This window comes from Eubalaena glacialis, chromosome 11 (genome assembly GCF_028564815.1).
Source record: "Eubalaena glacialis isolate mEubGla1 chromosome 11, mEubGla1.1.hap2.+ XY, whole genome shotgun sequence".
In the NCBI taxonomy this organism is placed as follows: domain Eukaryota; kingdom Metazoa; phylum Chordata; class Mammalia; order Artiodactyla; family Balaenidae; genus Eubalaena; species Eubalaena glacialis.
In genome coordinates this window covers 53,876,670-53,904,624 of record NC_083726.1, presented here as the reverse complement: position 1 = coordinate 53,904,624, position 27,955 = coordinate 53,876,670, and the positions used below count along the sequence as shown (strand labels likewise).

Sequence of the window (27,955 nt, the reverse complement as noted above, 5' to 3'; positions counted from 1 at the left end):
TAAAAAATTTGTTATTGAAATATAGTTGATTTACAATGTTGTGTTGTTTTCAGGTGTACAGAAAAGTGATTCAGTTGTTTATATATTATATATGTTCTTTTTTTACATTCTCTTCCATTATAGGTTATTACAAGATTTTGAGTATAGTTCCCTGTGCTATACAGTAGGTCCCTGTTGGTTATCTATTTTATATAGAGTAATGTGTATATGTTAATCCAAAACTCCTAATTTATCCCTACCCCCCCCAGGACATCTGTTTGATAAGAACTTTATATGTAGATGTCTTTTGGGGTACCCTGCTAATTAATGAGGTGAAATGCTCGCTAGCTCCTGCTTGGAATTTTTCTTTTCTCTCTGAGATTTGAGAATTAGTTATGGTTGGTGCTTATGAACTACAAATAAAACTGTCTTTTAAAAGAAGTGAGCAATATGAACCAAAAACAATTATTTGGCTTAGAAATGAAAAAAGAAAAAAGTGTTAGAAAGTATAGTTTAGTAAAAACAAAACATTTCTAAAGCATGTTTCATATCAAGAATCCTTCTCAGAGTATTTTATCCAAACTATTACATTCTGAAATATAGTAGTATGACTTTTAAATGATTAGAATGCTTTAATAACAATCAGAATGTTTCATTTGTATTGGGTAATTAAGGTACTTAGCTTTGTTTATCATTATTCATCAAAACCAAATATATAATACATATACATAGAATAAATCATGGGCATTTTCCTTAGATTTATTGTCTCAAAATGGACTAGAAATGTTGGCCAGTAGAAATGTAAAAATCATGTGAAGGGAATGAAGATCTAAATCTGTTGAGCTGGGTGATCCATTTCAACATATCTTAACTCACATGATTATCTGATAGAATTTTAGCGCTGAATGGGCCTTTAGAAATGATCAAATTAACCTCCTCATTTAGGGAGACCATCACGGAGACTCAGATTAAGTGATTAAAGTCCCAGGTTGGAACTGTAACCCAGGTTTTTATTTTAATTCAAATTAGTAAATAGGGCCCTACTATGTATGTGCTACTGTGCTGGGAGCTTTAGGCAAGACAGTACCAGAAGTTTGGCAAATAAAAGCTAAACAAGGACTAAATAGCAACAACTAACCTTTATCTGGTACTATTCTAAGCAATTTACATAATTAGCTCTTTAAATTTTTCCAACGGACCTACAGGGTAGATGAGGCACAGAAAGGTTAAGTACTTTGCCCAAGGTCACACAGCTAGGAAGTCTCAGACCAAGCAGAGTCAAAAGGCTCAGCTCGCACACTGTGCTCCCTTTTTTTAAATAGATTTATTTATTTTATTAATTTAATTTTGGCTGCGTTGGGTCTTCTTTGCTGCACACGGGCTTTCTCTAGTTGCGGCAACCGGGGGCTACTCTTCGTTGCCGCTGCGTGCTTCTCATTGCGGTGGCTTCTCTTGTTTCAGAGCACGGGCTCTAGGTGCACGGGCTTCTGTAGTTGTGGCACGAGGGCTCAGTAGTTGTGGCTCGCAGGCTCAGTAGTTTTGGCACACGGGCTTAGTTGCTCCGCGGCATGTGGGATCTTCCCGGACCAGGGCTTGAACCCATATCCCCTGCATTGGCAGGCGGATTCTTAACCACTGGGCCACCAGGGAAGTCCCAGTACTCCCTTTTTAATGGTGATTATAACTTAAGGCAGACCATTATGTACCAACAGAAAGGTTCAGCTAGAGGGCTTTGGAGTTCCAAAGAGAGAGGTCCACCCTGAGGATTAAGAAAAAGTCAGAGAGGAAAGAGTCTGAAAATGGACAGGATTTTATGAGTAGGACAGATGGAGAGAAGTTGGGGAAGGTTTTTGAGGCAATAGGAGCAATGTGAGCCAAGGCATACAATTAGGACGAACACAAGGCATATTCATAGAATTTCCCTCTGGAGCCATATCTAGAGAGAAAGGAAAAAAATCAGAAGTTGAAAGATTTCAGGAGAGTACCAAATGAGATTCTAAACGACATAGGCAGCAAAAAATGGTTGGACATCTGGTCAAAAGCAATTTGAAAGCTCAAAAATCTTTCTTGCATAGATTAACAAAGGCCTCTCACCTTTCTTCTTTTTTTCTCTCTTCTTTTTAATAAATGGAGTGAGAGGTATTGGATTTGAGAAACAGGTTTATGTGTCAAGTTCTAAACCATTTTCCATTAAAAGAAAAGGATTCCATGTCATTCTTTCCATTTTAGTTGATGCTACAATTCCAAGGGTGTCAGGTCTTTTATGATTTTAAAATTCCAAGTGTCTGGTGTCCTCAGCTTAAGTATTTCATATACTAAACCGTATAACTTAAGTGTCTAATACACATGTGTAATGTTGAAGACATGTGAAACATTTCCCTGAAAAGAATTAATGATTTAAAATTGCAGGTGACTTTGAAATTCTAGTAAATTTGTTGGCCTTTCATTATACATGTACTTTCCCCCTCAACGTTGCCAACTGCTTGAAACTCTCCCTTCACCACTTCTGCTGCCACTGTGTTCACTATGGCCCTGGTGAATATGTATTCCAAGTGCCAATGTGTGGGTATTATTCTTTCAGTAGCTTAAACTTGTATTTCAGGGCCTCTGAAGACTTCATATGAAAACGCTTTTTGAAACAAGGACTTTCTGATGACCTTCCCTATCACTGACTTTCTCTGTTGACTTGTTGGGCAAGGATTAAGGCTCTTTGCAGCTCAGTTTCTTGGATGGATAGAACAAAGACCATCCCTCTACTCTCAACCTTCAGGTGTGTGAGAGTAAACAAGTGAGCATTGACACTGAGCACTGGCTGAGGCTATTGTGGGCTTTAAAGATATGATGGGGGGGGTATTTTATAATTTTTGTAGCAACCATGAAACACTCACTGTTTGCCAGTTACCACTGCAAGTGCTTGGCATGTATTAATTCATTTTATCTTCACAACAACCTTAGAGGTATGATTCTTATTCCTAATTACAGGTGAGAAAACTGTGGAACGTGATAAAAGGCAAAACAAGGATCTAGGCAGTCTGATTCCTGAATTTAACCATTAGATCTGTTGAGAAATGGAATAGGTTATCTTTTAAGACGGTGCTCTCCTCCTTTGTAGAGTGGCTGCGCAGCACTTGCATGGAGAGGGTTTGTGATTTGTAAGTTTCTAGGATTTATGGAATGCCATTGTTCAGCGTTTGTCCCAAATCTCAGAATCTGTTCCCTGTCTCTAAGTCAGTTAAATGGAAAGTACTAAAAGCATAGTTGCCTCAGCTCTAAAATTATTAGAGGATCATCTCTGTTGCGTCCAGAGAGGCTGGGAGGAGCCTTTCAATAAATTTACAGGTCCTGTTAATATATTGATGGCAAACAGCCCTGTCATCAATGAGTTAGACTTGTGAGATATTTCCATGTATGGTGTTGGGTGCTGGGCGAGATAGAGGTCTCCACAGCCCTGTGTAAACCTCCCAAGGGCTTCCTGGAGAAGCTGACACCTGATTTTATGACAACGGAAGGGTGGGAAGGGCCTTCCAAAAAAGCAATTCGTGTGTGAGGGAAAGCACAGATGCATGAAAGCGCATTGCCTGTGCAGGGAACTCCATGTGCTTGAATATTGCCAGAGTATTATCAAATCATTCATGTCAGAATAAAGGGAATATTAAGCTGGACTTTGTTCAAATCCTCTGCCCTTACCAATTTCTCTTTACCCCACTACAAATGGAGTGCTTGAGAGACAAGAAAGGAAAATATCTTCTGCAAAACTAGAAGTTCCTGGATAAAATGACATTTATTTCATGTTAAAAATCTCTGATCATTGTGAAGTGGGCAGATATTATACCAAATTGTTCATTGCTCTCATGAAAAATAATCCTGATGAACCTAGTATAAATCAACAGAGAATAAAATATAATTGGATTTCTAGTAATAGAATGTAAAGGAATCAAAAAGGACAAGGCCTGTTTGTGGTACATTTTATGGGGCTCAAGAAATTTTTGCTGAATGTGAGTGTTCTTCGAGGGTTCTTTCGAGATAAACAAAACCAATAACCCCTGCCTGTTACTCAAAGATTTGAATTAGAAGCTGCCTCTGGTGTCTACTGGAAATAGAGCTAGCCCAGATTAAGATCAATAAATACAGGTTGCTTGTCTTACAAATAGAAACATTTTCTTTCTAAGAAGGCAGAAAACAATTTATCCTCTTTAGGATAAATGAGTCATTTTTCATTAAATATTTTTATTAAAGTAGCAAAATCTGGTGAAACTAATTGTAATTTATATTGCCATGTAAAAAATATTGTTAAATTTAGCACTTTGAAAAAGATGACTAATGTCCTGCTTTAACTTAAATATAACAGTCAAAGATAAAAGCACATAGCAAATCCTTGTGTCAACCCTGCACCTACCAGATAGTTCCTGGGTTTTCCTCCTTAATGAGCACTTGATGATTGATCACGAATCAGTTTGAGAGCTAATTAAAGTCACTAGAGTGATAGATACCCCAGTTTAATATTCATCAATATAATAGGACATTAGAGTATACAGGCATTGTTCATTTCTAGATATTTTCTGTGCGGCAAAGCAGATGAGTTATGGCCTCAAAGCCCATGGAAAATTCTAGGAAGAATCTTATGTCCTCGGCATAGCATGGTATACTATTTGCTGCCTCAATCAACAGAAGCAGGAAATAATTAGTATAATTTGTTGTTAATGGGTTTTTCCTTTTGATTAAAATTTATCTGCCATCTACCCTGACACTGAAAAAAATCAGCCTCTTTAGCAACTGAGAAGTATATTTTATATATATGTATTTCCCCAAACAATAAATACTTGTGATAACTTAGTTGTTGTAAAATTAATAAGGGAAATCATGGACTCATAGAATTTTCGAGTTGGAAAAGGCCTGAGCGATTACATGGTCCAGCCACGTCCTTTATAGGTGAGAACGCTCTGGGCCAGCAGGGTTAGACAGAGCCTTGCCACAAGGTCACAGTCAAGGCCTGGCAGGCTGAGGGTTCACACGCTTGGATATTTAGGACCTGAAAGCTCCTTCCACTATCACAGGCTCTTGTAGGTTCTTGTTGAAGATGGAGAAGAAAATAGTAAATCTCCAACAGAAAACAAAACATGAATGACAGTCCGGATGCTCTTTTCGTATAGACTGCTAGATGCCATCCTATGTTATTTCCTCTGAGCGTCGTCAAATATTCTCCACTTCAGGGGATGTATTAAAATTCTCATGGAAAGAGGCCTTTTAGTTACATGATCAGTTTTTCTATGGTCAGACCTCTAGTTTGTGCTTCTTCTTTCATTCTACAGTTTTCAAACTGTTTGAGGTTCATAGTTTGATTTGATTGGTTCCCTAATTTTGGTCCTGTCAGGAGACCTCATGTTGCCATCTCTAATATATGAAAGTCACCCTGAGGGTCAGAAAGACTGAGGTTACAGAACTATTTTGCAGCAAAGCTAGGACCAAAATCCAGGTCTGTTGGATTTCATAGACCTATAAAATGCTGCTCTTTGTAATTACTCCTGAAACAAAATCTTTAACACCACACTGAACAGAATAGAATTATTTTTGTGACTTTCATTAGCCTTACTTTCTCCCTTTGCATATGTGTTCTCTATTTTTCCCTTTGTTTTGTTTATTCTCTGTATCTCTGTTGTCCTGTCATTTGGTTGGTTAGCAGCCAGCAGGGTCCAGAGTCCCAGACAATGCCTTTTGTTCAAAGCATTTGTTTGGATTATAAATATAATTTGATGATAAATTCATACTGTTTTAACTGATTTCATTTCAGTGGAGCCACAACATACCTCAAGTTTCCTTTGATAAACTAGCTATAAAGACGGGATCTCATACTATTTAATTGTTCATCTTGAGCTATTTGCTCATTTCTAAAGCGCTTTGTTAAAATTCTTACCATACACGTAAATGGAAATATCACTTCTTTCCTTTCCTTTACCTCTGTTGGAAATGATAGTCTTTCCAGTCATGGAGAAATCATTACCTTTTATTAAAATGAAATATTTTGTGGTAATTTTTTCAAATAGCAATAGCTGACATTTACTGTGCACTTATTATAGGTCAGGCTCTTTTTTCTGTGCTCTTTACATGTCATGACACATCTAATCCTTCCAACTACCCTATGCATGCAGTGAGTAAGAATGTTATGCCCATTTTACAGTGAAGAAATGAAGGCACAGAAAGGTTAAGTTACTTGCTCAAGATCACACAGTAAGTGCCGAGGCAGGATTTGAGCCCAAGCAGTCTGTTCTGTGGGTCTAAGCTCTTAACTGCCAGTATACTACCTCTCAAAGTGAGTTCTCCTATAAATGTTACTTTTCAAATATAATTAAGTTTTGTAAATTCTGCTTTCATTGACTTATAGTGAATCATACAAGCCTGGGGAAAGGAGGTGGGAAAGTTCATCATTGTAACAGTCCTGTTGACCACTCATTACCTCGGGGATCAGCAACTTTTCCAGCCCTGATGCCACAAATGACAATAAAACATACTGATAAGTGTCCCTCACAGGCCTTAAGTTGGAGATGGGGCATTGGGGTGGGAACTGAGATCCATTGTGGGCATTGACTGAGTAGCATTCATATTCTGGGTGGGATTCTCCTGTCTTTACATCTTTATAGAAATAAAATATATCCCCCCTCCCACCCCATCTTTCTCTCCAAGTGAGCTCCCAGACTTAAATAGAAGCTGATTAAAAGGAAGCCTAGGAGTCTTCTCCACCTGACTTGCACTCAGCCTACCTACCCTGAAGTCCATGAGTGCTTCCCTCCCCACCTCCTATTTGTCTTCAGTAAGAGTAGGCCTGCCTTTGTGTCTTTACTGGGTAGGGACTGTGTCTTTCATCTCTAGCTTCAGAGCCTAGCACAATGCCTGGCTTATGGACACTCAGTAGCTGTTTGGTGGATGAGTAAATGCAGATCACTATGCACTGCTCCCTGAAACCTGGGTAATTTTCCAGTAAATTACACTTAATTTTACAGTAACTGTCAGCATATAGCAAAAACGCTGCTAATGATGAGATGGACATTGCAGAGAGGCTAGAAGCCTTCCTAAGTGTGACTTCAGGTGGTGTGTTTTATGAACATGTAGGTATCTATGCCATCAACTCCTGGGTACTCGTCACTGGTATATTAGATTAGTTTTTAAGAGGTTTTGGCTGTCCCGAGTTGTAATATGAAACAGCAGGAGAGGCCTCCATCAGGTCTGCTTTTGCTGTACTCAGTTCTCCAGCTGCTTTGTCTTTGGGAGGCACTGGCCTGCACCTCTCTGCTTAGAGCCAGAGTATGAAGCCAGTTAGTCTGGCCGCGGAGCCTGTGTACTTGCTTCTACATCATACCTTAGAAACTGTCAAGAAAGAGAACTGCCCACCCTGTTCTGTGCTTCCCATGCATTGTATCACTTAATCCCAATTTCACCTCAGAGGCACTGGGGCTCAAGAAAGTTAAGAAACTTGCCCAGCTGATAAGCAGTAGCATAAGAATTCAAATCCAGGTCCGCCTGGGTCTGTATTCATCGCCAAGGTTGGCTCAGTATACTAAAGGGCAGGAAAGCTCAAGGTTGCTGGTGTAAAGATCGCAGCATGCAGTGTTATGATGCTGTCTGAAAAGTAGTTCCTGCCCACTGTCCCTATTTAAACTAAGCTCCAGAGACACAGCTTGGCTCAGCAGAGGCTATAGTCTAGACAGAGGAACTGAGGCTGTGTGAGCCCCTGAAGGAGCCAGGCGTACAGCACAGCTCCTGGGGCTCAGCCTAGGGTGGCCCGGGAGCCCTGCCTTCCCCATGAACCTGAGAGCTTCCTGGGAATGGACTTCCAAGGTGGTGGTCCTACCCTGATGGTTTTGTTGATCTGGCACCGGCAGAAACTCGGTTACAGTTAGAACCCTCTCATGTATTGATTATAGAAAAGAGATCTTTATCTTAGGTTGTTGATATTTAAGGAAACCTAAAGAATGTAGTTTCTCAGGAGAGCTTTTTGTGATTGATGGATTTAGTAAAACAGCAGGCTGTGTGTGGAATTAGGAAATACTGTCACTAACATACTGCTTTTCACCAGCCCACCCGCCAACCGCCAACACCCTTTTATTTGGGGGATGCCATAAATTCCAGTGCTAACTATATTTCACAAATGATTTAGAAATGTTTGCCATCCCATCAGTCCAGTCCCAGGTATTTATTGGTGGTACTGTTTTGGATGCCAGGGATGGAGAGGAACAATGCTAGTCACATAGTATTTGTTAAATGAATAAATGAATGGGCAAGCTGAATAGAAAAGGATTCCTGTCCTTCAGATGCCTATTTTACTCCTCCTGTATATAAGACAATATTAAGGACGTGGAGTTGCCTAAAATATTATTGGTGGCCTCACTGAACTTACGGGACAATCCATGATACTGAATGGTACACAAATATCTGTAACACATGGCACAGAGTCTGAAGTGCTATCAGTAAGTAGGTCTTGGGGGTCGGAAGAACAAGATCACTCTGGCTGGGGACCCAGGGAACACTTAGCAATAGGTGAGCTTTGACCTTGCCCTGGAGGATGAGTCAAAATGGTAACAGCAGGGGGTGCTGGGGGAGGGCATCCCAGGCAGTGGGATTGGATTGTCTTGGGAAAAGGCCACAGAGGCAGGAAAGTACAAATTTTGAGGAGGGAGTTAAGTGATTGACTCAGTAGTATACAGAGGGCTGCTTGGGCTGGTGTTGGGAGCAGAGCGTGAGAGCATTTGAACTCTGTGGTGGAGGGGGTCATGTCAAGTTTAAGAAAAGGTCAGACAGAGTGAGAACAGAGAAAAGGCCCTGGAGCTGTCATTCTGGATTCTCCTTCCTCCTTTCCATTCCCTCTTCTTCATGCTAAATCAGGTCGCTTCACACCCTAAACCATCCTGCCTATCTTCACCGAACTACTGCTAAGGTACTGCTTTGACCATACTGTTCACACCTCTATGGATTCACCAACCCCCTTCAGAATAAATTCTATACTACTTAGTTGGGGTTTCAAGGCTCTCCTTATCTGGCCCAGTCTATTCTTCAGCTCAGTTACCCCATCATCCACTACCCTGGACTCCCTTCTCCACCGTCTTGGTCTCCTCATGCCCACCTCACCTGTGTGGGTCGTCTACCCCATTACATCTTTCCTGATACTGTCCTTTCAGCCCAAATGCCCTCTCACTTCATCAGTGTCCATGAGAATCTCCATGGCCCATTTTTTAAATTCTAAAAACTTAAACTCTTAGAAGATGGAAACCAAGTCTTTATTTTTATACCCATCAGTGCCTTACAGGTGCTAAACACCAAGCAAATGTTGAATGAATAAATAATTATCTTTCATTCCTTCTTCTCCTCCATTCCTAAATATGACCAAGAGTAACTATATCCCCCAGATAAAGAGGCCTTCCATTTGTATAATGCATTAGACCTTCTGAAGGTCACGGCATAGCAGTCCAGAGCGCTGAATCTGGAGCCAGACTGCTGGGGTACCAACCATTGCTTTGCCAATTATCAGCTGTGTGACCTTCAGCAAGTTACTTAACCTCTCTGTGCCTCACTTTTCTTGTCTGTAATATGGGGAGAATAAAGGTACCTACCTCATAAGCGTTTTTAGAAGGATTAAATAAGCTATTATTGGGTTGTCCAAAAAGTTCGTTCGGGTTTTGCCGTAACATCTTATGGAAAAACCCAAATGACCTTTTTGGCCAACCCAGTATTTGTAAAATGCTTAGAACAATGTCTGGCATGTAGTAGGAATTATATAATGTCTGTTTAGCTAAATAGATACATATTACATATGTCTCCATATATATATTAGTGGTATAGATTATATACATATATATACACACATATGTAGTAAGTACTCAGTAAAGGTACAGTTGTACCCACACACAGGGACCATGTACAACTGGGTATCCACAACAACCTTGTAAGGTGAGCAGAAGTGTTAAATGACTCTCCACACCTAGTACCTGGTAGATCCGTTCCTGGAACCATGTCTTCTAACTTCTGAGCCAGAAGTCAAAAAGTAGAATTTATACCCTTAATCCACTGATCTCCAACACATGGATAGTTTTCAGATACGCCATGACTTCTTGACACTGAATATTGAAATTTACTATAGATACTTTAATTACTTTGATTTAAAGTACAAGAGTAGTGTCAGATCCATTATATAGGTCTGTCAGTAAGAAAAAGTATGTATATTAACAGTTTCTGTCCAAAGTTTTTGTATAGGATTTCACATGAGGTGAGAGGCACATGAGGTAAAGAGAGATTGGTAAGGGCAGAGGATTTGAACAAAGTCCAGCTTAATAGTCCCTTTATTCTGACATCAATGATTTGCTAATACTCTGGCAATATTCAAGTGTCACAAAGAAATCCATGATGTGATCACTTTCTACTTGACTATATTCTTCTTGCAGTTGACGACAGAGCAGGGAAGATAAATTGAGTGTGTTCAATGGAGAATTATGCATGAGGTTTTAGTAGAAAAGAATTCAAATAGGAAAATATGCTATTGGAGTACATTTAAATGGATATATGCCTATCATGTCATTTGGTATGCAAAGGCTTGTGTTTGCATTAAGCTGATGGAGAAGCTGTTATTTTCTTTGCAGTATATATTCAAAAGCTTTCTTTTACTTCTCTGAAAAAGAGAACTGCCTGTTATTTTAAATACAAAACACATTTAACTTCTGTCAACAGCTTACATTTTAAATAATGCAGTTTGTACTGGCATTCATTATCTGCAATTAGAGTTCTCGAGAAGCTTTTAGTTTTTTCTCTCCAACTTTTAAAATTCATTCATTGTAACTGTTGACATTTTGGAGAACAGTGGAAACCCTAAGTCAAATTGGAAAAACGGAACAAAGACATTACCTTTCTGGAAATTACTATTGAACCGGGTGGAGAATCCTCAGCTATTGTGCTGAAGCACACTGTGATGAGATATTTATACCCTCTTCTTGCTAGTGTTAGGTCAGACTCAAACGTTTTCCTTTTAACCCAGGCTACTTAATCAGAAACGCCATGCTAGCAGCCAGCTCAGAACCCTTAGTTCATAAAGCTTAGTTTGTGCAAATTACCTGCTTACAGTAGGCCTCAGCATCTTAGTAAAGCAAGAGTCAGGAGTTCAGGTCTTTTCTTCAGGGTGTATTTAAAAGCAAGATTTCTCAGTTACCCAGGTCTGTCTGGGATGCCTTTTCATCCAACTATGATGGGAGTCACGTGTTCTCATTTCTTCCTTCCTGTCAACTAGCAAGAAGACAGCCGAGCATCTCTGTGTGTGTGTGTGTGTGTGTGTGTGTGTGTGTGTGTGTGTGTGTGTGTGAGTGAGATTGGTTTTTTTCACCCTCTCATTTAAAGATGTAACTGGAACCAGGACCCAAAGGGCCTGTGGGTTTGCTTCAGGCGGGGAATATAAACAGAGCCAAGCCTAGAAATGCCAGGTGTGTAGTAGATTCGTTGACCTCACTGTTTGCCCAGCTGCACGGGGACTCCCATTTCATTCCCCAGCTGCTTCCTAATGCTGTCTTATTTTTCTTTCAAACTGGAGTAGCCAACCAAACCACACCCCCAGACAGATTTGATAATTACTAAAAAGAGACAACTTTGCAGTTACACACAGCTCACAGAAAGCTGCCATGACTTTGTAGTTTGGCCCGCACTTTGTTCTTGTTCAGCAGTGCCTTTGATGTAATTAGCTAGCTTATGATTTTAAGGAAAGACGTCATCAGATTTTATGAAAACAAGTAAAGCTCTTCATTAACCCTGTGTTTTACTCTTCAAAATAGTCATCTTAAGAGTGTGTATTAAGTTGAACCATAAGTGCTGATTTTCTACCTTTTTCATATAACCTACAAAAAAACAGCGATTTGGTTCAGCCTAAATAAATATATTTATTCCAGTGATGCTTCCAGTCTTCAAACTATTTTAAAACTCATCTTTTGAAATGAGAAAAATCAAGTTCCTTACTTTAAAACATTAACATCAATCTCTTTAACACAACTATTCCTTAGTTATAAAATTGGCTCTGAATAACAGTTATTTACAGATGAAATAAAATCCACTTTATATGGAGGAGAATTTGACATAATTTTTGAGAATGTGCCAGCACTGATTACTTGGGTGCTGAGTTCTGGTACCTCAAGGAACCTTGAGACATCAGTTGGCATCGGAGTCATCACACCTTTAAATTTTTTTAAAACTAAAGAATATTTAATTGAGGATTGATTATATATTTACAATATATATGGAAAGGGTACATTACAAAATTTCATCGCTTATATATTCCTAAATCTATCAAAATGCAAATTACCTGTATCATTTCTAAGAGAAGAAACAAGATACTCTATATATGAAGGGTTTTCAGCACAGCTTTATTTATAAAAAGCAAGAAGTTGAAATATTCTAAAATGTTCAACAGTAGGGAATTAGTTAAGTAAGTTATGGCACAGTCATATAAAAAAATATTATACAGCCCTTAAAATTATGTTTTAGAAGACTGTTTTGTGGTATAGGAAAATGTTGATATTTTTAAGTGGAAAAGGACATAGGAGATTAAAAATTGTAAATATAGTATGATCCAGATTTTTTAAAAGGAGAAATGATATGTGTCATTTTAAAATGAACGTGTGTGTGTGTGTGTGTGTGTGTGTGTGTGTGTATTTTCATAGGAGAAAGACTGGATAGCTGTATACCAAAATCTTATGCTTTTTATTTTCTACTTGCTTTTTATTTTACTTTCTTTTTTGTATCATGTTTTCTACATTGAACATAAAGTATTACTTTGTGCTCATAAAAAGTTTTTTTTTTAACTACCACTATATATGAACCTTATATTTACATTTTGTATTTTGACAAGTACATTTTAAGCAATAAAGTCCCTTTAGTAAGGGCTATATATTTATTTGGAGTTTTCTATAATTCCAAGGTTGGGCTAAAATTTATCCATGCATAATGGTTTATTCTGCAAATTAATAATGCAGAGGAGATTTTAGAGAAACACTTTTAAGTTTGAGGGAACTTTTTAAGTACACTGAAAGCACACACAAGACTCTGCAAATCATTTTTTTCATCACAGCCTGTCCCTAAGTGCCTCTTCCTGGCAGGTGAATTTGCATATTTCTGTTTGCTTTATGTAGAAGGAATAGTATATACTTTATTTTACTAACAATCTGGCTCTCCCTCTGCCAGTTGGAAGGTGATATCTTTAACATACATGTCATATAATGGTTTCCATTCACTTTCTAAGTTACAGACAGACATCTTTTTAACAATTTGGGTCACATTTTCACAGGTGATGAAAACATACCATATGTATCATGCAGAGAGCATCAGTGCAGAGAGCAAGCTGAAAGAGGCTGAGAAACAAGAAGAGAAGCAAATTGGCAGATCCAGTGACCCAGTCTTTCATATTAGACTGGAAGAGAGACATCAGCGGCGAAGCTCTGTGAAGAAAATTGAAAAAATGAAGGAAAAAGTAAGTAAAAGTAGACTGCAGAGCCTTTCTGTCCTCACTGGAGGTGACAAACCTAGGAACACTGATGCAACAGCTGATAGACACACATTGTAAATTACTGTGAAATGACATGCATTTCCTCCTGGGGGAATGAAAAAATGTGTTAGAAACATCAAAATCATGTAATAACAGCTGGACCTCATTTAGTGGTGAATGCCAAGTATCCAATACACAATGGAGAGAACTTTGAATATTAACAAAGAGATTTCATTGCAAATGGGCCTGGCGCCCATATACGTTGTTGTTATTCCTCATCGCTGGGTAATTTTCGTTTATTTAATTCAGATTCGAAATGTACTTTTCTCAAAGGACTTCGAAGGTCATTTGTATATGTTGAATAAATTGTTTAGGTGAATAGAAATTCATGTGTGTTTCCCTGTCTTGTTTTAAAATGACTTTATTGTTTTTCCCAATGCCTGGATCTTCTTCATTTCCAGAGACAAGCAAAATATTCGGAAAACAAGCTAAAGTCGATTAAGGCACGGAATGAATATCTCCTAACCCTTGAAGCAACCAATGCCTCAGTTTTCAAGTATTATATTCATGATCTTTCAGATTTAATTGATGTAAGTACTTGAAGTTTTTATACTTTCCATACCAAGATGGAATTAGCAGTAATCTCATTTCCGTGATTCGAAAACACCATCATTTATTAAAACAATGTTGTTTTATGTAATTCTCAGGAAAAAAAATGCTGCCAATTAAACTACACAGAATACTAAGACACAATAAATTGTAAGATGCATGTGAAACACTGTGCATCCTAAAACTGCTGAAAAACGAATTATGAAGTTCTGAGAAGCTGTGAGTATCTGGAAGACTCAGCTAGGAAGGGGGTCCAGGCATTTTCAAATGATGCAGTGGCGCAGCCCTAACTGTGTTCATTGATTCAAAATATATTTATTGGACCCCTACTATTGAGAGATGCTGAGGCTCTGAGAAGCCATAGATAAACAGTTCTTACCCCCCTGGAATTTAAAGTGGAAAAAAGAAATGTTAAGCAAATGACTACACAAATGATTGCTTTATGACAGTTGTGATAAATACTATGAAGCAAAATAGGATACACAGAAACCACTTTTATTATCTAACTCTTTTTACTTTTATAGGATATGATATAAAAAAGCACTAATTGGGCTCATTTAGAACTCTCCAAGTATATGTCTACTATTATATTTGTGCAGTGTTTACTGCCATTATTCCCCAACTTTGACCCTCAGCGTCACTCATTCTTTCATTCAGAAATCATCCACCGAGTAGCCCAGTCATTGTGCTAATACCGTAGGAGATGGCAAAAATAAAACAGACAAAAATCCTGTGTCCAAAAACGCCAAGATCTGCAAATAGAAGATAAAAAGTGATGTGTCATAAGGAAAGCACAGATAAAGTGATAGAAGTTCAGAGAGTTATCTGCTGGAATTTTACTTGTATACTGCTTTGCAGTGATTGAATCCAACAGTTAGATGATAATATAAGATTATTTTCTATGGCTCATAGTGTCTGTCATAATGTAGTCATATAGTAGGTTAAAACAACTATTTTTATGGTGCATTAAGTCTCAGATATTTAGCTATTATTTTAGAGCCACAGTTTGGAACTTTTACAAAAGAATTGCTAAGAATTGTTACAAAAGATTTTTTAGTTCATTTTTAGTTCATTAACACTCTGATGTGACTTTTTCCTTTAAGTCTAAAAACAATTTTATCTCATATAATATCATAATTTCTTTACACAGAACCATTTAGTAATAAATAAATCCAGGGAAAACTTTTTTCTCTTTTCCTTTGTTAGTATTTCAACCAAGTAAGTAATCACTTAATTGTTTTAAATACGGAAGCTTTAAAAAAAAATTTTTTTTCTTCCAGCACTCTGATGAAATAAAAGGATTTTTTTCTGTTAAATTGCTGCTAGTTTTCCTGAATAAAAATTAAAAATTTTATGACCCCTGTTTTCAAACTTAGATCTGTAAGGATTCTGCAAAATGAATGGAATATAGAAGAACTAATTCTTGTAACAGCTCTGCTTGCCTTTTTTGTTTAGGGCTTATTTTAGTAGTGATTGGAGTACTTTGCTAAACCCAAGCCAATTTAACAAGAGGATAGATAAGTCTCTGTATCTTGAAAAGTGCTTCTTTAATACCTACAAGATACCAAGTACTATTCTTGATAATGGGGATCCAGCAATGAACAAAAGAGTCCTCACCTCCATGGAGTTTATGTACTAGTTGGGGAGACAAGCCATAAAAACGTTTGCACATATATAATATATGTATGTAATATATATGTAATATATTATATGCTTATATATTAAATATTTATATTTAATATGTATATAAGTAGTAACTTACTGTTGTAGTAGTAACAGTGCCATGAAGAAAAATAAAACAGAGCTCTGGGGGTGCTTCTGTTGATGGCATGTCAGAAAAGCCTGATGTTTGAGCAGCGAAGTGAGCTGCAGAGCTATATCGCTAATGGGGAAGGAATCCCTCATATAGAAGCACTGGCAAGGCTCCAGGTATAGAGGCGGAGGTGAGTTTGGCAAGTTCAAGATGCTCCAGGATAGCAAGATGTCCCTCATATAGAAGCACTGGCAAGGCTCCAGGTACAGAGGTGGAGGTGTGTTTGGCAAGTTCATGATGCTCGAGAATAGCAAAGGAGGCCAGTATGGCTGGAGAGGAGTGAGTGAGGAAAAGGTTCTGGGAGAGAAGGAGGGGCAGAAGCCCCATCACTTAGGGGCCTTTGGGCAGGGAAAAGGGGTTAGCTTTTGCTCTAAGTTTGGTGTGAAGCTAGTGAAGGGTTTGAAGCAAGGAAGTGACATCACCTGATTTCCATTTTAAAGACTTACTCTGGCATCGGGGTGGAAAATAGACTGAGGTGGGTGAGGCGGAGAAGTGTGAAAAAAGCGAGCTATATCTAGAGTCTTTTGCAATTGTCCAGGCCAGAGATGATGCTGGCTTGGACTGGCGTGGTAGCAATAGACCTGTGAGAAGTGGTTGGATTCAAAATATATTGAAAATAAAGCTAAAAGAAAATTGGGGTGGTGGGTTTAAAAAAAAAAAAAGGATAAAAGTGACTCCTAGGCTCAGGTCTTGAATAACTAGGTTAATGATGTACACTTTACTGAGATAGGGACCCTGGAGAGGAGCAATAGTTCTGTTACATGTAGTAAGATTGAGATACCTATGGGGCACCTGTGTGGAGATGTACAGTAGCATCCTTGATACCGTTAGTATGTATAGGACAAGAAGAGCATGTCAGGATTATATGAGTCACCATCATGGTTGTGGATATTTACTGAGCTCTTACGATGTGACAGGCACCTAGGTTTCTAAGCATAATTTCATCTCATCATCATAACCTTGTGAGGTAAACACTATTTTCTCTATTTTATAGATTAAAAGAACTGACGGAGGCTTAGCTACGCTGGGTAACTTGCCAAACGTTACACAATTGTTATGTGTTAGGTTTCAAACTCAGACATTTTAACCTCCAGATCAAAATAATTCTGATATAAATAAATAGTTAAATATGCCAAGTATTTTCAATTTTTTTTAGAAAGCTGGATTTTTTAAAGATCAGCCTTAAATTTAAAATGTAGATTGAGCGGCGGCCGCAGCTGCAGCAGGACGGCCTGCCGGCGGCTCGGGGCCGCGCGCCGCCGGGAACCTCGCGGGACGGGCGGGCGCGGCACCCCCTGCCTGGCCGCCAGCGCCCCGGTGAGGCGGCCCGCGCGCAGTGGGACCAGCAGCGTGGGTGGCGGCCACAGCAGCCTGGAGGAGGACGCCGAGGACTTCTTCTTCACCGCCAGGACCTCCTCCTTTAGGAGAGCGCCCCAGGGCAAGCCCCGGGCCGGCCAGCAAGCTTCCAGAAGTAGAAACGGACTAAAATTGTTGGATTTCCCTGGTGGCGCAGTGGTTACGAATCCGCCTGCCAACGCAGGAGACATGGGTTCCAGCCCTGGTCCGGGAAGATCCCACATGCTGTGGAGCAACTAAGCCCGTGCGCCACAACTACTGAGCCTGCGCTCTAGAGCCCGTGAACCACAATTACTGAGCCCATGTGCCACAACTACTGAAGCCCGTGCGCCTAGGGCCCGTGCTCTGCAGCAAGAGAAGCCACTGCAATGAGAAGCCTGCGCACCGCAATGAAAGAGTAGCTCCCGCTCGCAGCAACTAGATAAAGTCCGCTCGCAGCAACTAGATAAAGTCCGCCCACAGCAAGGAAGACCCAATGCAGCCAAAAATAAATAAATAAAATAAAATAAAATGTAAACAATTCTCAAATGATACAACTTAAATATGAATTTTAAAAGAACTGTTATGAAATTGGTATGTTGTCATATTCAAAAGAAATTGAGTACTCTTTTAGTGAAAAGCATACTTCAAGTTCGTTGACCCACTTTTAAGGCAATCAGAATGTGAATATGTACATTCTAAAATGGCTGCTTATTTTGTAGGAATCCAATTTACATATACAGTGGTGATCCTAAAAAGGGTCATTAAGCTTGACCCTTCATGATGAAAAAGAAACGATTATGCAAAGGCACCTAGAATCCTTTATGCTCCTATGTGAGCCTATTTAGCAAAATACCTTTTATACTGAGCTAATAATTATTAGAAGGTATAATTATTATACCTCTAGTGAGAAAAAGTTAAGACATTTTTAATGCTGTCTTAAGACACTTAAGACAGCATCAAAAACATTTTATATGTGAAATGACATGGAAGATACTAAATGTATCTTGATTAAATCAAAGCATTATAAATAGTCAAAGAATTCAAGTTGAGACCTTTTTTATACAAACCTCCAGTTTCTCTTGGCTTCTACTCAAGTCAGTATCTGTCTCTTTTCTTAAAATTTTTCTATCAAAGATGATGATGAATGGATCTATTGATATAAAAAAGTCATATAAATTTTCCATAGAATTTGTTTTAAAACTAGTCTTATTATAGAAGCAGTACATTTACATTGTAGAAATCTAGAAAATACTACAAACAAAAATAAAATGATCACATTCTTACCACCTGAGATCGTCACTGTTAAAATGTAAACTTTTTCTGTGTCCACACACATATTTTTAGACCAGAGAGTATGAAATCACATTTTACATATAGCTTTTTAACTACCTTTTTTCAGTCGTTGAAAATCCTTCCCGTTTCAGAAAAATTTTATCTCGTCTAATAACCGCTACATTCCCATTTGTGACCACCCCCCCCAAAATGTTTCTCAGCTGGTATGTCTAGAGTAGATCCAATTTAGGATCACACACTTGCATCTGTGTGATGTGTCCCTTTAGTCTTTTTTTATCCAGCCAAGTCCCTTGTTAAAGAGACAGTTGTTGAGGAGACAGGAGTTCCTGAGAAAATCTCAGCTTCTCAATTTGTCTGATAATTTGTTGTGTTGTTATTTAGCCCATTTCTCTATCCCTTATATTTCCTACAAAGCAAACACTATATAAAGGCTTTATGGATTCAAGTTAAGCACATTGCAATGGAATACACCATGGGTGGTATTGCTGTGTCTTATATAGGTATGTAACAACATATGTTTGGCCCACTGATGGTGTTACTGAAATTGATCACTAGCTTATGGTGATATAGCTCTGATTCCTTCATCATATATAGTTAAGGTTTTTCCCTTGCAACAAACTATGGATATTCTAAAACCTCTTGAATTTGGATTTTATTAAATTGAAAATCTACTAATTTGGAACGCAGCAACATCTGGGCGATAATTTACTTTTGGTCAGCAAAATGCCTTCTTAGAGTACAAATTAATAATGTAAATTAAACAGGAATGATAATTTAAGAAAATATTTTCAGGCACTTCAGACTATAAATTTACATATATATCACTGACACCCTATTTAATGGAATCCTCTTTTGTTAACGACTACAGGTCTAAAAACTAATACTTCAGCAATTCGATAGATTAGTTCAAGTCTTTCCTATAGATTTGGAGGTGATCTAATTTTTTTTTTTTATTTAATAAGTCCAATTTTATCTGTTTTAGATAAACTTCACCTTTACCTATCAATGTTAGTTTGGATACTCCAGATACTGAGTTATCTTTAGGGAGAAGGGAAGGGGTTGCAATTGGCAGGGTTAGAGGACTTATGAAATACCTGTAATATTTTATTTATTTAAAAGTATGCAGTTGTCCCTCGTATCCACAGGTAATTGGTTCCAGGAGCATCCTTCAAAATCCAAGGATGCTTAAGTCCCTTAAAGTCAGTCAGTCCTTCATATCCATGGATGTGGAACCTGCGGATATGGAGGGCCGACTGTATATATTTTGCTCCTATCTGTAAGTTTGGCATGTTTTATATTTAGAAATGGAAAAAGCAGAGAGTTATAATAAATGATTAAAACCATGCCTTAAATATTTTAATCTAAAGTATACCAATGTACTTGAACTTGCTAATCTTTAAATTATTTATCTTTTTGTACAGAATTTTGAATAGTCAGTCTTCCTATGTACAACCACACCCACTGTGTATTATCTATGATTTCTACTTTTAAGGTTTTTTTAACACACAAGAAAAAATATTTTGGATATATACAATGTTTACGCAGTGTTACACAGTTGGCAATTGTGCCTAATTTGATAACGATTTTGTTTACTCTTAAATCTTCCAACAGCTCCTTTCTCAATTATTTTATCAGTTTATTTAATATTTAATTAAATTATAATAAATATAAATGGCACAGATATTATACAATCAGCTCTTTTTTTTATATATAAATTTATTTTATTTATTTTTGGCTGTGTTGGGTCTTCGTTGCTGCGTGTGAGCTTTCTCTAGTTGCGGCAAGCGGGGGCTACTCTTTGTTGCAGTGCGCGGGCTTCTCATTGCGGAGGCTTCTCTTGTTGCAGAGCACGGGCTCTAGGCGCACGGGTTTCAGTAGTTGTGGCACGTGGGCTCAGTAGTCGTGGTGCACAGGCTTATTTGCTCCACAGCATGGGGAATCTTCCCAGACCAGGTCTCAAACCCGTGTCTCCTGCATTGGCAGGCGGATTCTTAACCACTGAGCCACCAGGCAAGTCCCTGTACAATCAACTCTTGAAAGCATACAGACTAATTGTTTGAGCAGAAATGTACAGGAGTATTAGAGAGGGCCTATTAACTGTGTATATTCACAGTGCATTGGCATTGGTCACTATGCTTTAGAGCAGGAGTTGACAAACTTTGTCTGTAAAAGGCCAGGTAGTAAATATTTTAGGCTTTGTGAACCTTATAGTCTCTGTACCTACTCAACTCTAGTGCAGAAGTAGCCATAGTAAGTAAGCAAATGGATATGGTTATGTGGCAGTCAAACTTCATTTACCTTATCAGGCCATGGGTTGGATTTTGTTCACAGGCCGCATAGTTGGGCAACCTCTGCTTTATAAAATGAACTGAGTATTAGTTAATCCAGTGTCACTTAAGCAGAAGATTGTTGAGATGGCTTTTCCTCTGTCTCTGAAGAAAGTTCTAAGTAAATTTTAGTTTGTAGAGTAACAGTCTCTTACTTTGGAATCAGGTGGGAAGTGAACAAAGTTAATTTCACAGTGAGGTTTTTATTATGTCATTCTAAAAAATTAATATGAATTGCAAGTATTGGCCAAAGGAAATTTAATTGGTTTGGGAGAATAAAGGCATAATTATAGGGTAAAATAGATTGTAGTTTTGTAAATAATAGATTTTGTATCTGCTATCATTAAATATTCCCAACATTAAGTGCAGAAGAGACCATAACTGTTATTCTGTAAAAATTAGGATGTATTACAACAAGAAGAAAAATCATACAAGCAACAAATATATTTGTGATTCAATGCTGAAATTTTCAAGTGATTATGATTTGCTAAGAGAAAACAGTTGGGGAGAGTACAAGTCTTAATGCTAGGAATCTCTGATCTATAATCATATTCACTACTCTGTATATCTGAAATTCTTAAACCAACTGGTTTTAAGATTGCAGAACTGGTAATATAACCTCTTTCAGTCCAGTTCCACACCTACCCACCCTCAAAAGGTAGTCAGAGAAACAAAATCCTCAACAGTAAGATTCTATTAGTGCTTTGTCCCTGAGCACCTGCCCTATGATAATAAAGTATTTGTCATCCTTACAGTACAGTTTCACCGTCTCCAATTACTCCCTGTAAAAGTTTGCAGGTCACTTTGAAGCTTGAAGGATAAATCTTTGTTACTATTATGGAATATTGCCATAGAAAATCCCCTATTCCAGCTAATTTTCTTGGTAGAGATTTCTGTCATGTGTTTTATTAGCCATTTCTACAGAATAAGATTGAAGTTAGGTTACATTGTATACCGCATGCCATGTTTATTTTATCATTTCTAAATAATCAGCTATCCTTTTGTCTCTAGGGACATATTTTTAATTAAAAAGCATTTTATTCAGAGTTCAGATTTTTCTTAATTAGTTCAACTTTTCCCCCACTACATAATAGTATTAAAATTTATCCATGAAAACCTGCCAAATTTTAATATTGTAGTCTCCATTAGGCCTGAACTCTTATTAGGAAGACTATAAAGAGATCACGTTAGATGGGTTAGGACAGTGTAGTTATCATGTAAACTGATGTATGCGTGTTTTTATCCCTTCATGGAAGAAAGGGTATTTAAAAACTGAAATGAGTTGGATGACCGAAGTGGATGGCTTTAAACATTCCTTCCAATGGAGATGCTGTGGGCCTTTGTTAAAGAAACTGTATCCACCTGGTTCCCACCTGCTGTATAGGCTGCACTTTCTCAGGCTCTAGCGCTCGCTTTTCTGCTTTTCCATCTTGGCTGTACCTTTGAATGTTGAAAGTTGCCTAAGGCATGATCCTTTGTTTTTTTTTTCCTCTTGGTCCCTTGCCTTCAATACTATCTGATGGTCCCTAGATTTTTTTTCACCAGCCTTGATCATATTCCTGGGCTTCAGATTTGCATATCCACTGCCTCCTGGACATCTCTAACCAGATGTCTGTAGACACCTTGAACATTTGCCCCTACTGTCACCATCATCCTTCACACATGTAACAACTTTTTCTTATCCATTGTTTACATCTCAGAAAACGGTACCACTTTCCACCCAGTTGCCCAAGCAAAAAACCCAGTTCTCTCATTCCCCACATATAAACGCATCAGCATATCCTATCATCTCTACATCCAAAATATCCCAAACCTTGGTATTTCTCACTACTTGCACTCTCAGTCTCTGAGACAAAGCCTCTTCATCTCTTGCCTGCACTTAGGAAGCAATAGCTTCCTAAGATGTCCAACTTAGCACTAGGACCTTCCAATCAATTCATTCTCTTCCCAAGCAACCAAAGTATTAAAAAAGATAAATCAGACCTGTAATCCCTATTTAAAAGTCTCCATTAGAATAAAATCCAAACTATTCACCAAGACGCTATGTGAACTGGCACCCACCTGCCACTCAGTGTCACCTCCTGCAACTTTCCCCTCAGTCACCATGCTTCAGGTACACAGGCCTTTCTCTTACCCAGACCCACTAAGCTTTTTCTTGCCTGCGGCCTGTCTTGTTTTTGTCCAGAGCACTCTTTCTTCCAGAGCTTTACAAGACTCCTCCTTTTCATTCATGTGGCACCTGGCTGCCCTATATAAAAGAGCAATGCCCTTTCCCCTAGCACTCCCTGTTCCTCTGACTTTTTTCTCCGTAGCATGTATCACCTGACCTGTATTAATTGAGGCTTGGTTTATTGTTCTCTCTCCTCTCTTGTGATTTGATTCAGGGTAGTTACAGAGATTTGGCCTGGGAAGAAATGAGTCCAGTAGCAGCTCCTCTGAAGGAAATGATTGCCCCTGTGGGTGGGAGCTGTATTAGGCAACAAAAGATTATTCAGCCTACTCATTGGCTCAGGCCTATGCAACCTCTGTTCTCCTTCTCCTGTTTCCTACTTTGTATCCATTCGTATCACACAGATGTACCATTTTGACCTTTTCCATGCTAAAGAGAAACTCAAAACAAGTTTTGCTAAATGCTCAGCTGCAGTTAAAGTAGCAGCAAAAATTAAATTGTCAGCTATGGACCATCAGGAACCCAGAGGTGAAAGCAGGTGTATAAAAGTTGCCTGTAGTTTAGACATACAGTTCAATTCCACAAGACGCCTCTGTCTCACAAAATGTGTTTGTGGTATCTTGCCTGAGGTACTGAATAGCTAGAGAAGAAATGAGTGAAGGACAAAGGTACTTACACAGAAGAAATCAACTTTCTTCCTTGACATCTACTGGAAAAGCTCTGAGAGTGTCTATTTCTGGTCTTTGAAAGCTACCCATGGTCATGTGAAAGCTGTATTTTGCAGTTCAGTTTGCTTGGGTTGCACTATTTTTCAGAAAGACTGAAAAGAAGGGGCAGACTGAGTCTTTACACAATATCCATGGTTCTGGAATGGTCAAAGCCAAACGTATTAAAAGCCAGAGATAGGACCCACAAGAAAAGATCATGGAAGCTTCTCAGACAGAGGCAGGAGTGATGAAGTTAAGACAGAATACTTCTGCAGGAGTTCTTCCCTCTCCATTCTCATGACAACCACGTAATTCTGGAGTAACATACAGGCTTGGGGCTGCCCTCCAGCCACTTCCTGGGCTGCACTGCAAATGACATTGGCTGTTACTGTTCTGGAAGCATGTATGTAGGACTTGTTTTCCATTATGGTAATCCCATCTAAGTCCAAACTTCTACCCCACTAGGGCTTCTCATGTCATGGAGTTTATTTCAAAAAAAAAAAAAAAAGTTGTCTCCCTGAACAGCTATGATCCAGTTATACTTGACATCCTGACATTATACCCACCAAGTATACTTGAACCAATCTCTCAGCCTTTGGGACAAGAAAAAGTATTTGTCACAGGCCTCAGTACCTAGATTTCATCTTCATTTTTTTATACTATTTGTAACACTTTTGCCTATGGAAATTAGCCTTACTGTGGTGATACAGACTAATGCCTAGTGGAATCTATCTTGGCAGCTCTTAGGATATTAAAAAAAAAAAATACAGCCTTCAACTTCTAACAGTCTTTCCTTCCCCAGCTTTAATCCATAATTTAATATATCCATTCAGAGTTTTTCATCCATCAGAACAACACTATTTTGTTTTCATGAAATATTTTATTGGTTTCTTATGTATTTTCATCATTAAATGCATTTGGGCACTTGGGTTATAATTCAACTCTTTGTGTAGAAGCTGGCTCTTCGTATTGTCATTAATAATTCATAAGCTCCATAGAATTACTTTAGGCCTTTTAACCAAGTATCTTGAATCTTAACATATCCAGTGTCATTTTAGCTTCCAGTTTAGAAAAAAAAATGACTGTGACAGGTCTTGCTGTCTCAGGAGACCTTGAATAAGAATTTTATTGCTGTTTCTTGTTTCTTTTAAAATTCTGGATGGTTAAAAAGCCTACAGTGTAGAAAAAGCTGCATATCACAAGTAACAAAATCATGCCAGTTACATGACCTCACAGACTGGAAAGTACTGGTAGAGGTCAGAGAAGGAAATTTTCCATCAAAGCTCATCACAGAAATCTCCTAAGTTCTCAAAGTCCAGAAGACACCCAGGGAGGCCCCTGGGTTGGTTACTAAGCCACATGCATGCTTCTCCCCAAATTATTAGGAAACAACAGTGAAATAAGGGGTGTCTTACTGGGACCAGACCCACCAAATTTGCCTGGCTGAACTGGGTGTGGAAACATGCACTGGTACTTTTGAAATCTTGACATTTACTCCCCAAAGAAGCCACACTTAGAAATTTGAGGAGTGAACTAAGTCTGGAAGTAATGAAAATTTGGTATGTATTTTTCAGAGCTGTAATTCAAGTGGATAGTTGGGGTTGAACTTCTTTCGTTTTCTTCCTCTTTTTCCTTCATTCTTCTTCTCTTTTTTCCTTTCTCTTTTAAGTTGAAAAGAGACTTGGTTTTTGTTGCGGGGAAGAAAAGGCTTTTCTCTGGGTTGTTTCCTCTCAATATCAATTTTCTATTAAGTCCCATTGGGATCAGTACTCATAAAGTAAAGGAGCTTGTGTGATCTGCTTCATTATAATCAAGTTGAATCTGCCTTCTTTCAGAATACTAGGGTGTTTTGAAGCACTGGTACATCTCAAAGAAATGAGGCCATTTCCTTCACAAATTTATGTTTTCATAAGATGAGGTATTATTGAAAGAATAATCTTTCAGTCCCTCTGAGGGGTATAAAGCTGCTACACAGAACCATTATGGATTTTGAGGAGTAAGAGGAATAAAAGAGGACTTTGCTCATCTGAGGCTAGAATTTTTTAATTAACGGAAATCAGTCTCTGTATTTGAGTGCAGCTGATTCCACTGGAAATGTATTAACGCAGAGACTGATTGCTGCATCTCGCAACTGTTTTGCTTATATTTGTAATTGTGATGTGGCAGCTACTGTCTGCTTTTTTAAATCAAGTAATCTTTAATCAAGACGATTCTCTGGCCTGTTTGGAGAAATGGCACCCCTAAAGGACAGGGTTCAAGACCCTTTTACTTGATTGTTTTAGTGCAGTGCTTCTCAAACTTTAGTGTGTATATGAATCAACGTGCGTATTTCTTTTTTAACTTCAGATTCTAATTCAGTGGGTCAGGGGTGGGGCCCAAGAGTCTGCATTTGCTGCTGGTCCACAGACCACACTTTGAAAACCAAGATTTTATAATATGTGTGTGTAAAAATCCCAAATTTAAGCATTATGAAATTGGAGGGTGAGGGTGGAATTAGATGTGTTGGCATCTCTAAGGACAGGTCAGTGATTAAATCTGTACCTTCATAAAACATAAGACAAGTTGTGTCCTTTGCACCCTTCTCCTACTCTTTTAGTAGCAAACTGATGAACAACTTATACTTGAATTCCTTGAGAATGGAGATTATATTTTACTGTGTTCCAGTTTTCATATTCCTGGAGCCTAGCAAATGCCCAGGCATCTATAGATGGCCAATTAGGGAGTTGAGTTGAATTGAATCAAACTGAATTGATTGAACTTCATTAGAACAATATAGGGATGACCTGATTTTGTACCTTTAAAACCACTTGTTTTCTTTTTAAGAGATTTATATTGCTTTTATGTACAAATTTAAAATTCTGTCAGTAATTTATAACTGACTAGTATCCAGAGTTACATTGTTTTTTAAATTATATTCTCTTAAAATGCAATATGAATAAATAAATACAAATTAAAGATAGTGAAGATTGAAGCCCAAAGCCCTTGTATTCCTAGGAATACTAAACAAAATTCTATCTCTGATAAAAGGACTTTGGCAGTCATTTCTTATTGAAAAATTTTATTCTAGAGATAAGAAAGAAGGCATTCCTGGGCTATTTTGGCAGATTCAAACCTGTTTTTCCCATTTCTGAAAGAGTACGGATTATTGTTGTCTTCAGTAAATTATACAAACATCAAAATATTATAGTTAGTATGTTTGCATCCTAGAAGGATTTCAGTAGATCATTGTATCAATCTCAGTATGCATGAACAAACTTGAAAGCTATTTTTTCATTATTTCTTTTCTATATTTGATTTTGCTTCTTTTATTTTTTAATAGCTTTATTGAGATATTATTCACATACCATACATTTAACCCATTAAAAATCCACAGTTGGCTTTTATTATATTCTCAGTGTTGTGTATATGTTGCCACAATCAATTTTAGAACATTTTCATTACTCCGAAAAATCCTGCACCCCTTAGCCATCACTTCCTAATTCCTTCATCCCCCAGCCCTAGGCAACCACTAATCTACCTTTTGTCTCTATAAATTTGCCTATTCTGGATATTCATATAAATGGAGTCATACAGTGTGTGGCTGACCCATGTTGTAGCATGTATCAGTACTTCATTCCTTTTTATGGCTGAAAATATTTTGTTTTGTTTATTCATTTATTGATGGATACTTAGTTTCCACTTTTCAGCTATTAATAATACTGCTAGAAACATTCATGTACAAGTTTTATCTCTTTTTTATATATTCCTAGGAATGGAATTGCCAAGTCATATGTTTAACCTTTTGACAAACTGCCAGACTCTTTTCCAAAGTGACTGCAACATTTTACATTCCCATCTGCAGTGTATGAGGGTTCCAGTTTCTCCACATCCTCCCCAATCCTTGTTATTACCTATCTTTTTTATTTTAGCCATCCTAGTGGTATCACATTGTGGTTTTGATTTGCATTTCCCTGATGACAAATGATGTTGAGCATCTTTTCATATGCTTATCGACAATTTGTATACGTATTTTTTAAGAAATACCTAGCAGATCCATTGCCCATTTTTTTAATTGGGCTATATGTCTATTTATTATTGAGTTGCTAGAGTTCTTTATATATTCTAGATACAAATTCCTTATCAGATAACATGATTTGCAAAATATTTTTCCCATGATGTGGGTTATCTTTTTACTTGATAGTGCCCTTTGAAGCACAAAAGTCTTCAAATTCGATGAAA

The 27,955-nt window shown here is 38.0% G+C and overlaps 1 protein-coding gene across 1 annotated transcript in view; it reads left to right on the top strand.

Moving 5' to 3' along the window:
• SRGAP1 (SLIT-ROBO Rho GTPase activating protein 1) overlaps positions 1–27,955 on the top strand; it is a 276,189-nt gene that overhangs the window by 167,943 nt on the left and 80,291 nt on the right. The window contains exons 5-6 of the mRNA XM_061206565.1: positions 13,283–13,465; positions 13,942–14,070. Of these exons, the coding sequence (XP_061062548.1) occupies positions 13,283–13,465; positions 13,942–14,070 (312 nt within the window). The remainder of the gene's footprint in view (positions 1–13,282; positions 13,466–13,941; positions 14,071–27,955) is intronic.